Below are 12,305 nucleotides of genomic sequence, written 5' to 3' on the forward strand. Positions count from 1 at the left end.
GCACTCCTAAGCTTACTTTCTTAATTATGGCTATTGCCAGGATGAAAACAAGATACCTTTGTTTTCACAATGAGACAGAAGTTTTTCACACAACTGTATGTAGTTCCCTAATCTGACAAAATATGCCACTAGATTATCGGCCCAGCAGCATTGTGATGTAACATGAAGCGGAAGCTCAGTTTATCTTGTCCCTTCTTAAAACAGAAAATATATCCCTGGCCCGCAGGGCCTCCTGGGAAGATGTTACACCCTGACCCCATGGATTTGCCTCAGTTACAACAACTGGTGCACACATAACAGCAGCTAGCACGTAGCTGAAGCAGTGCAGATACCTAGTGCAGAGACAGAGTGCCATTGTTTGATCCTGAGGGATTGCTGCACCGCTGAATATTTTGACTGACAGCAATTTTACTGATCTGTTCTTGGAATTTACACTGTGCAGCCTCACTATTTCTGCCCAGCTGTCCCTATACTGTATTGTAATCCACTGGAAGATGTCTTATTAAATGCTTCTTGAGGGATTCTAGTCACATCTGAATTTACTTAGGGAAGGAAAATGCTCTTCTTTGAGACTAAATTCACAGCTGCAACCACAAGGCCAGGAAAGATCTAGGATTTACTATCTGAACAGTCCAGAAAACAGAAAGAGTTGGGATCAGAGGTCCTAGCTCATATATGATAGCAAGCTATTAAAAGAACATGTAGCATTTCTCACAGCATTGTAGGGAAAAGCCAAAGCTAGAACTGTGAAATTAAAACTTTTTCAACCACAGACTATGACTTTCTTTACCAGATATAACAGATATTTCATAAACTTATTTCTTCAACTAAATTTCTCAGCCTTAGTTACTCTCTACCGTGGCCCTATTTCACAGGTTTCAGAGTAAACTATGGGTTCAATTTATCTCCCATTAAGAGCTTTAATGCATTAATTTGTCATAACTTAATCATAAGCTCAAGAGCAACAGTGAGACAGTTTGATTCTCTGCTGGCAGCTGCCTGGCCTTTTCACAGCAGATCCTAACGTGGAAGCAGCTCCTGCTAACACATACTCTCAGTCAGAGCTGCACTGGGAAAGAGAGCATATGAATAATTTGTTGTCGTAGTCATTGGACCAAGAATATTTTAGCCTCAGGCTAACAAGTCTGATTTTCTTCCATGGATCTAGAGCATGTGTGTTCACCCCAGATACATGATGTAAGCTTGTTTAGAGCAGACAGAACAGACTGAAATGGCAAAAAGTCACAGTCACTACCTCTTGGACTGTTTTATTCCTTAGGTGGTGTAAGTCACTGTAGCTCCACTGCAGTCAATGGAGCCCTGTCAAGTGACAAGATACTTACGAATCATCCTCTATCTAATCAGATCACTGCTTAAAATACACATGTGATTTAACACTAGCAAAACTCCAAACCCAGTCCTATAAAACCCAGGAGAGTTATTCTGTGAATGTGTTTTAGGTCATTTGATATTCACTATCAGTGAAATGATTCTTTACTTATCCTTTCTGATTTCTATCTTGCATTTCTTGCATCTTCATTGACCACCTGACATTACTGGTATTAAATATAAAAACTAGTAGCTAGAGATCAGTATAGAAAAAGTTCCACCTGTATTCTCACAGTAATTTCATGCCACTGTATATTACACTGTTTTCTAATACACAGTGAAAACTTTCAGTCTTTGGCTTCTGGATTCACGTAGTAATTTCAAAATCAAGTGCACATCCTTTATATGTTCACACATCTCCTAAGCTTTTTCACATGCACCCCGTGAAGATTTGTACCATAATTTGCTAACCAGTTTCTTAGGTGAGACGTGATTTGCAACATTTGCAATGATTACATGTATGCCATTAACACTGACTCAAGACCAAGCAATTTAAGACAGAGACAGCATTAGGCACACATTTAGCACAAGGAGCAGCATACATATCCTGAGAATCTGGGAGGAGTCTATCTATAGCACACGCATAATTTGTAATTAGTAATAAACCAACCTGGATTTAAAGTTAGGACAAGGAACATGTAATCTAGCAGTAGACTTTCTTCCTTTTTCCTTCATTTTAAAACAGTTCCCTCCTGTTTTATTCTACTTTCTCCTAGGGATACATGCATTTTGAATGTATTTCTGGAAGCAGCAATGTTTGACACAGCCAGTTCTGTAGCTGCAAGTTTCCTACTGAGAAAGCACTTTCTTCTAGTCTCAAGAGTTTCATTCCCAAGGCCAACAAACTCCTAGCTTCAGAGAAGCACGTTCACCTAGGTAGGCCACAATCAAAAGGAGAGAGAGATAGTCCCTTCTGTATGGTCAAGGCCAGTTGTACTGATATCAAAGTCAAGGACCAAAGCTATAGATGTCACCTGATATGGTAGGAAGAGAGCTCTGTGTAATGTGCTTTCAAGGCCCTAAGCAGCTATGAAAGCAAAAAGTCTTTTTGTTAACCAAACTGCACTGGATGACACATACTCCTCATATAATTCTAAACACAGTGGGGAATGGAAGCAGCAACAGTTGTTTGTAGCTGGACCTGGCACTCCTCTTCCCAAAAATGCATTTCTTCTGTACATCATTCTAATTTTTTTTTTTTTTTTTTTTAAAAAGCATGCTTTGGATGATACCACAAATGCAAACAGCTAAAGGATGAAGACTTACAATTTCTTTTTCTCAGTCAGTAAATATATAAGCCCATCCAAAAGTTACCACAGGCCTGATAAAGGAGATTGTCTTCCTTGGAGCACTCCGCTGTGAAGTGCATTTAAAATGGTCTTACCAATTATTTTAGGCATGTTATCAAATGCAAATATTTAACAAACTGTAGAAGGTACAGTCCGTCATTAAAAAACAACAGTAACAGTAAGTCTAAATCAGCATTTTTACCTTTAAATCAAAGTGAGCAATTTTCTTAGAGTGAAGGTAATTCACACCATCCAAAATCTGCTTGATGAATCTGGTTGCTTCCTCTTCACTCAAAGACTCCTTCTGTGCCAGGAAGTCAAAGAGTTCTCCTCCAGAAACTCTGCAAAACACACCAGAAAATATGCTGTTATCTACCGTATTGTAAGACATAAAATAAACATAAGCACAGAAAACTAAACTAGTAAAAAAACTCCATACACTTAGAAAAAGGCCACTCTTGCAGACAATCTCGAGTTTTATGTTCTGGTCTCAAGTGTGCCAAAACTTCCTTTTGGCTTCAGCTCTCTCCCATGTAAATTAAGGACTAGCTTTCCCTAATTCATTGATTCTGCAAGGTTTGATTCATCAAGGATTATAAAGGATGAAAAAAAAGGTACACTGTTTGATGAATCTACAGACATGTACATATTTCAATAGGTAGACTTTGATGTTAACCACTTCAACTGATATTTTTCAACATTTTCATTTTGGATGAGACAGAGGAAATAGAACAAGTTGTAATAGTCAACAACTGTTAAAGAATTACTTCCCTTATCGGTTACCATCAGAAACATGAGGCAATAAGATCTGCCAACAGAATCTCTTTTCTTTCCAGAACAGCCATTACATTGTTCTAATACAGATTCTTGCCTGACATAACTGACAGGAAAGCATTTATATTGTGCTGAATTTTTAAGAAGAAAGTAGATTGTAGCAGTTTGGAAGCTACCTAAAATTGTTTTCCAAAATCAAGGAAGTGCTATTAGTTACTATGAGTTTTCACATCAAAATTGAAATATATTCCGTGCATATTTAGTAGGTAAGACTTCTATTTTAATTTTTGTGCCTTGTATTGAGAGTTCCAGTCTTATTTTTCTATATATTATGAAACAGGATGATCTAGATACTGAATTGGGCATTGTTTGCAGTTGTTATTCATAATTATGCTTACATTTATTGTTTCCAGTTCACACTGTCATTAATATTATTTATTTATTTTCATTCAAATTTACTGTTGGGGCACCCACAAAGCAGTTGTTGCTCTTGGGCTCAGGTGTATGTACCACCATCTGTGCCCACCATTCAGAGTGCAAGCACAAGACTTGAGAGATCCAACAGTCATTTTTGGAAAACAAGCTTTTGGCCCTGTTGTCTGATGAAATACCTGTAAAAAACCTGTCAGGTTCAAATGCTTTGAGTTAACTAAGTGCTGACTCACAGACAAGTTAGATCACACTATGCACTGCAGAGGTCTTTTGTGCAAACATTCGTCTGACCGCAGGCTCCTACACAACACTGGTGGTGACAAGATGGTGATTCCCTACTCTGCCTCTTTAGAGTAAACTATTGTGAACAGCTACAAAAACTGCAAAGAGAAGTCAACTGCAAACAAGAACAATGTGTCAAAAGCCACAAAGACATTGGGCTTCTTTCTTAGCTTCTACTGTTGCTGTGGGTGACAGCATACCTTGCTGTTCCAAAGGCAGAGATTTACACAGGGCCTATTGACTTGAGTGTTGATTACTGGATATTTTTTCACAGCTCCCACGTAGTCAGAAACTTTCCAAGCAACATGAGACAGGACACTTCACCTGGGCAGAAGTCACTTGATGCTTTAATTGTTACAACTAAATGGCTGGCAAACAAAAATAAACTTATATGACCCAGGAATATGTTGCAACTGCTGTGTCTGCCTGCCGCCTTCTCTTTCCTATTAATCTCAGTTACTCAGCCTGTGAGACTCTTATTTGGTCTCTGATTTTCTTTTTAGGTGACACATACCAAGGGTCTCAGCACTACCATCAGCCTTGCCAGACAGGTTTTGTTTTACCCTGTGCATTTCAGGAGTCAGGGAACACTGTCTCCTTTCCTTATTGTAGTAGGTTTAGGGGCCTTGGTTCATTAGTTTAAAAGTTATCACAGCTGACTGTGAGAAGCCAGTAAAGAAATCTTTAAGTAAAACCTGGTAGTCTCTTGGTGAAATCTGTGTACAGAGAGCAGGCAATTACCATTTCCTTAATGATTCCTATTCAAACTGCACTTAAGCAATCACCTCTGGCAGGCACTATGGTCCGGTCATCAGGAAGCCAGCTGTACCAGGATACTTTTCTGGAATTTAACCATGTAGGCACACTACTCTCTCTTTCTCTTTTACCCTGTAAAATCTCCTTGGTGATTGTTCCTTAAGGTGAACTCTTTAATCAGGACTAAGAATAAAAAAGTTCTCTCTTGGGCCAGACCGACAGCCCATGTAGCCCAGCCTCTGGTTCTCCAACACCAGCAAAAGAAGATACCACTTAAGTAGAGCACACAAGCTGAGCCACTTCGTGAAAGCCATTCCCCTCACCTTCCCCTGGCACAGAGGACTGTGCTGAGGATGCTAGAGGATGCCTTCCTGCCTGGAGGAGGCTGGCAACTTTCTTTTGAGGAATCTCCTTTGCTACACAAAGGAATGTCAGAAAATTGTTTAGCTGCCCAGACTGGAGGTACTTAATTCCCTTTCTCTCTTGCTGCCCCCAAGACTGGTCACTTAAAACAGTTGGGTTAGCTGCTCAGGGCACACCAGGGATTTTGCCCCAACAGCACCCTCAGCAACATCCTGGGCAACCAGCTACACCTAAGGCATCACTGAACAAACTGTGCAGCCTGCAAGAACGAGGATCACAGGAGATTTACTTGCTAGCTCCTTGCTGTATTTTCCCTCTTCTCTCTAGTTCATACTAACCTTGAATCAGGCTGGGCAGGGGGAACTTCCAAGGTACAGAATACAACATAAAAATTAAAAAGGAAACAAAAAAAAGATTCAGGGAGTCTGAAGTCCGTCTGTTACTTTATCAGCAAAAGTCTCTCTCAAAACAACTACATGAGCATTTCATTTTCTGAAGGTCAGAGATAGGCATACATTACAAACAGTACATTAATCTCCAGTCTCTTGTGGTATAGCCTAAGACATTAGCCTAAGCTGCAGAGATCTTAAAAGAATAATCTAAAGGAAAATTCAGTAGAAGAGATGTGATTATTTCTTATTAACAAAGACTCAGGCTTTAAAATCAGTTTGAGTAAAATCAGTTTGTAAAATCAGGAAGGGTAAATTTAAGTAAAATTTAGTAAAATTGTAAGAGATTGAGTAAATTGCAATTGAGTAAAATTAAAAGAGTAAAATTGAGTAAAATCAGTTTGAGTAAATGGTACAAAGACAGTGGTAAGCAGTTTAGTGCAGGATCATTCTTATCCAAGTTATGCACCTGAACTCAGAGAAACCCTCAGGCAGTACACTTAGCAATCCCAAAAGCCAGCCATTATGGAATCCCAGAAAAAAAGCAGTTCAGCACTAACTCTTTTGCAGTAAAACACTCATAACTGCACAAGTTACATTTGAACATCCAAGGAGGCGCGTTTTCTAAATCAGCACCACCCATAAAAGAGCAAATGCTCCTTTCTCAAAGGACCTTAGGTTACAGAAAAATTCCTTCCTCTGGTTCCATCTCTTCCCCTTTTACCATGTCACCTTATTCCCATGGCAAACAAAGAAGCAAACAAATGAAACCTTTGCTCTTCCTTCTAATAAAATACAAACGACAATGCTGTCTTACTTCTTGGAAACAGCTTTATTTTGTCTACACCACCGTAACCCTTACCAGTAGAGGGGACTGGTGTATCAATCAAACCTGCCTTTAGGCTGCTTTTGTTTGGGCAAAGCAGCCTCAAGGCAGGACCCAAGAAACAGAGAACAGCAAGGTCACAAAAAGGTGTGGAGAGCATATCCCTGAACAATGTGCACAAGGAAGGGCAAACTGTGTACCTGCCAAACTGCATGTAACAGCAGTGGACTTGGCAATGCTCTTCCTGCTCTTGAACAGAAGAAACAGCACCTGTAGAATCAACCCCTGCATAAAGAGGAGATAGTCTTGCCTGTGACAGCACAGTGAGTTTGGGAAAGGGTCAACATTGTAGCCAAAGCCTCTTTTAAACACCAGGGTAGCTTCTTCAATTAATCAAGAATACTGGAGACATTCTTTCAAAGCTGAAGTCCACTGTAGCTTAACGTAAGATTAGTTGGCCAGGTGCTGTAACGCTTATTTTGATAAACTGCAGGGAGTATGAGACTCTGATATCAGAGTGTCAGGAGGAAAGATCATCTGTTTACAGAGAGAATTTAATTAGCTTTATTAGCAATTATCATCATCCTCAATTTGTATACAGCAGCTGAGTGCAGTGGCCTTAATCAGGTCAAAACTCTGTTGCACCCAGCCTTTTAAAAGTGCAGTAAGCTACAGCACAACAATAGGACACACAAAATGTGTCAGGCCATGTGAGGACAGGAAAAAGCAGATGGTGATGAAATGGGAGGTTGTTTTAGCACAAAGTAGCTGCCAGTCAGAAAAAGCAAGCTCCTTTCTTGTCTTCCAGTGCATGGCTACAGAGACCAACATTTGGCCATAGACGTATACTTAAAAATTAACAGATGCTTATCATCACTCATATGCCATCTGCCAGCAGTCACATTAATCTCCAGGAATGCTCCCTGGCCTAAGTGCTGGCTCCCCTGGAAAGCTTGTGGTTATTTCATCTCACTCAGAGATCAAAACTTCATTGCCTGGATTCCATAGACAAGGTCGAGGCAGGTGCCCTAGGGAACATACGGTCTATATAACTTCAGCCACGGTGTCTCTATTTCCTGATTCATACATACAGAAAAATTGCATCATTTACTCATTATCTAAAAACTGTAATAAGTAGAAGACCTCAGGCTGTTTCCTTGCCTACAGCTTTACCTTAAGTACCATGAATTGACAGATAAAGGATATGTCATCTTCTGTGTAGCTCCTCTAAGACTCAGAGCTTTGTGAACTAGATGATATTGATTCCACAAAAGAGCACGACACAGCCCCAAAAAGCTTAAATTGATGTCTGTCTTAGAATCATAGAATATCTGGAGTTGGAAGGGACCCATAAGGATCATCGAGTCCAACTCCCTGCTCCTCGCACGACTATCTAAAACTAAACCACTTCCTTCATTACATGACAAATTTCATGCCCTTAGGCCAAGACCATACATTCTGACCAGCAAAGCTCCATTTATTAGAAGAGGTATTTCCATTGCTGGCTCTCATGAGTACGAGCACACAATTCTACTCTCTGCTTTGTGTGACAGCGTTCAGGTTTCCCCTGGTTCTCAGTGGAGATTAGGAAGGCTGAGCCACACAAATACACATAGATATAAATTTGCACATGCACTAAGATAATTTACATCCCTTGCAACTCCTTAAGGTAGACCAACAGCACACACTATGAACTGTATAGAAGGAGATGCTTTGGACATAGGTCTATATGATCATCCGTGCACACAGAGTCACTCACTTCTCTTATAGTCCTGACCCTCAGCCATGAAACACCTGGAATGGCAACAAGTCAAGCTCCAAGTTTCATCCAAATTTATTATCCCAGTATAAGTTTGGGTATAAACAGACCTAATCACTTGGTGCCTCCCCTTTTTCATTTCTTTAAAAAGTGATATAATTGTATCATGGCAGATTTTTTTTACTCTGTAATTGACATTAGGCAACTGCAAAGTTTTCTTGAAATGACTCTCAAACTACCACATCGACAGTAACACTATTAAATCTGGGGACATCCAAATGTTCCACAGCACTCAGCTGCAGGTGCAATACAGAGTAGCAAGTGATCTTTCTGTGACCTCCCAGCCGCTACAGGTCAAATCTAATATGCATCAGAATGGCTGGCAAATAGTACTGAGAACAGAAAGCCAAATAGCAGAAGGCAACTTAGTTCCCCTCCTGACTTCACAGTGAAGAATTTGCATCCCTGGTGCAAGCAGGGGAAGGTGAAATTAATTACATGATGTACCTAGAGCGACGACAATTTCCTGTAGCATCTAACACTTTAGTATATTCAGTCTATCTGATAGATCAGTTAGTTACTCTAATAATCTTCCCTTGGTATTGCACACTAGTAATCCTGAAAACTACTGTGACAGGTTTATGTGTCCTGCTCTAGCTCTGCCAAAGCAACTCTTCGTTCTTTTGGGATATCACTAGTCCCTTGTCACAAAACCTCTACTTCAGCCTCTCCAATATAAGCTGAAGTCACATAAACAGGAATAACTCTTCCAATGTCATTTTGACTCATATTGGGTTGCAAGGCCAGCAGGCAAAAATGCTATTTACACAGAGCAAAGCTCTCCTGGCCAGGCTGGAAAGTGGTATTTCGTCTTTATAAAATCATCCTCCTATTCCTCTTTAGTGTTAGGGTCCTTCTACATCACATTACATTTTACAGAAGTGAAGAAATTCCATCACACATACATTAGTGTCAGTATTGAAGTGAACATGTAAACTTTACCCTCCACACACATTTCAGATTAATGTCACATAACCAACCCTTGCATGCAATCCCCAAAATATAATGACTTTGAAACACTTTAAAATTATATGACACCCTTCCAAAACATGGTCAGGCATGTCTGTCCAAATGGTAGACTTTAAGAATCTCAAGCCAGGCAGTAGAAACAGGCAGAACACATTCAAAACAAGTTGTGTTACGTAATGAGATTACATTATTAGCCCATGGTCTGCATTTGTCTCAAATGTTTCACTTCAGTTCCACCAAACATACAGGAAGGGCAATAGGGTGTAAGAAATAGCTGATGTCTTTGGGATGTAGTATTTCTAGGCTGATGAAACAAACAGCCAAACAGAATTCACGCAGGTAATTTAATAGCTATTGCAGAGACTGGCAATTTTGATACTGCTTCAAATTCTAATAAACTGGCATTTCTCTACATAGTAACACCTATTAGCCAGGTTCTCTCACTTCCTTTCAGTCAATAAGATCAAATACAGACAAAAGCATCAATGTGACTCCCCAAAATGCAAATTCATGTTCCAACTAAGCAAAGGCTCCTTAGCCAAGGCTTTGTTAAGATGATCCCTGACCGCACCTCCAGCTTCCCTGGGCTGTGCATGTTTTCTTACAGGCAGGGACACACACAGGTTCTGCAGAATAAGCCATTGTCCCCTCAGCCTAGACAGAGAAGCTGCTGATAGCTGGTTTTAAATCTCTTCTTAAACAGCACAAACCAGTTTGCATTACGTAGCCAAATCTGTCTGATAGTCATCCTAAACCAGTAGCCTGGCTATCCAATGGGTCACAATGCAGGGGTGAGGCTACAGCATTACACAGATCCCCTGGTTGCGGGGTGTTCACTTGCCAGCAAGACCTGAACGGCAGGGGTTTTCCCCCATCACAGGGGGAACAAGTGAAGAGTGAGCAGCTCTCCTTCACTCCCACCCTGCTGCTATTCATCCTTGATAGTCAAAGTCTAGGGATTAAAACAAACTCTTCCCTTGCCCTCCTCCCCTGTTTTCCCCTAGTCTCCTCTGAATGAGGAAAATTGGGAGTAGTGAGAATGCCTGCAAAGTTTGCAAAGGATTTGATGGCTTCACATGCACTGGAAGAGATGAAAGCAGAAAGAAAAATGAAATGAGCATTCAGTGGCCATTTATCCTTCCTCCAAGGTTCATTTCAGGGCAGCACTCGGCAGACATGAGATAATCCCTCTGTTAGTAAACTGTTTTCAGTTGACAACACTCCCTGGCTCAGTACAATGGCCTCAGCTGATGTTAAGGTGCACCTGTATCCCCAGGGCACATGGATGAACTGGGGGGGCCTGTTTACCAGCAACCTCATTCAATTCTCCTGCCAAGATCTGTGAGGCCTGACAACACAACAGCTCCATTTTAATAGTGCCTCTATGTTCTGGCAGCCTCTGCAGCCCTTTCCAGTTCCTATTTACCTCATCCTACCCCTTACTCACAGCTCAAGGATGAGGACCACATCCGTCTTGTTCTCATAGATGTCATGCAACTTGATGATGTTGGCATGCAGAATCTGCTGCAGAATAGTAACTTCCCGTTCAATTTCTTCACGTCTCACTCCACGACGGCTGGCCCGACTCTGACGTTTTTTAATGAACTTAGCAGCATACTCCACACCAGTGCTTTTGTCTCGACATTTCTTCACTATAGCAAACTGGCCGCTGCAAGGACAAGAAGATAACAAAAATCCTCTTAAAGCTTTCATATAATCACAGCTTCCCAAATAAGCCATTCATATACAAAGCTTGATCCTGCAACCCTTGAGCAACACTGCTAACCATACAAGCTTGTTCTTGGTACTATAGTGAGGACTGTCAGAATTCTGCAGTTAAAGTTACTAGAGCCTAACAAGGTAGCCTCCTGCTGTGTCTGAAATTTAGCAAAACCAAGCAATGTCTGACAAGAAGGGAGGACAGATGTTACAATCTCTAAAAAATAGCACATGTTTAAATGAATAAGATCTGCCTCAAAAAGTTCAAAATACCACTCCTTCACTGGGTAATGCTTAAGGCATTCAAGTCTGCAACACACCACTGGATGTTCTGAAAGGACACGCATGCCTTAAAGTATTTCCCTTAAGAATAATCTCTCAGAAAAGAACTCAAAGGATTGATAACCCTTTGGAAATGTAGAAGTGGCCTCCAGTAACCAATTTTCAAATAAGAGAATTGTTTATTCATATTTCTGCACTTCACTTGATAATTTAGCTGTAAATGTAACTAGAGTAAGCGCAGCTTTCTCACTGCACTTCAAGGACAAAGAATTTCCCACTGTACCAAATAGTAAAGTGGCTGCATTAAAGTTTAAAAGGCATGTAGCTGCCATTTGCCAATAAATTTTTCCTCACTGTGGCTCCTAAAGTAAGATATCCGAGTCCAACTGTAAAATTTCCCCCTTATCTCCGAAGAAGGAAACGCTTGGAGGTCTGATGATTAACTCAAATAATAGTAACCCTGCAGGTTGCAGCCCTATGTCAGTGGTGGGAACCTTTCAAGATGAAACAGTTGTTACTGACTCTTCAATAGGAAAGTAGGGGACTCTGCTTTGTTCTTCTTTGTGTGAGCTTTTCTTTCTTCATCATGCCCTTGAGAAGCACTGTTTGAACTTAGAGAAGGCACCATCTCCACAGAGCTGATGTTCCCTCCTTCTCAATTGTCTTCTGAAAAAATAACTGTAATCAAGCTGAGAGATGCCTTATCAAAATTAAGAAAGAAAAGTGGTCTGCAGCTAAAGCAGGATTGAGTAATACGAATTCTACATAAGGCAAGAATGTGGAATGAAACAGTGATTATTCAGAGGATCCTTTTGCTCATCCCATTTGGAAGGGACAAGGACAACTGTGTTGTATCTTAGAAATGTTTAATCACACTAAAATAATCTCAGACATACAAACAAGGAAATTAAATCATAAGCTATTACCATGTGTTTGGATTTAGTCTACATAGGACATGTTAAGAGAGCTACTTCTTCCTTACAAAAATTAAGGGAAAAGGATGGTCTGTAGATAAA

The 12,305-nt window shown here is 40.5% G+C and overlaps 1 protein-coding gene across 6 annotated transcripts in view; it reads right to left on the bottom strand.

The window, feature by feature from the left end:
• DAPK2 (death associated protein kinase 2) overlaps positions 1–12,305 on the bottom strand; it is a 59,573-nt gene that overhangs the window by 18,053 nt on the left and 29,215 nt on the right. For 5 of the 6 annotated variants that reach the window (XM_072871211.1, XM_072871207.1, XM_072871206.1 and 2 more), the window contains exons 3-4: positions 10,736–10,957; positions 2,881–3,019 (exon numbers count right to left, since the gene is read on the bottom strand). In XM_072871211.1, the coding sequence (XP_072727312.1) occupies positions 2,881–3,019; positions 10,736–10,957 (361 nt within the window). Of the gene's footprint in view, positions 1–2,880; positions 3,020–5,623; positions 5,643–10,735; positions 10,958–12,305 lie in introns of those variants that run through there. The other variant, XM_072871212.1, reaches the window with a different exon arrangement.

Source organism: Ciconia boyciana, chromosome 8 (genome assembly GCF_034638445.1).
Source record: "Ciconia boyciana chromosome 8, ASM3463844v1, whole genome shotgun sequence".
Lineage (NCBI taxonomy): Eukaryota > Metazoa > Chordata > Aves > Ciconiiformes > Ciconiidae > Ciconia > Ciconia boyciana.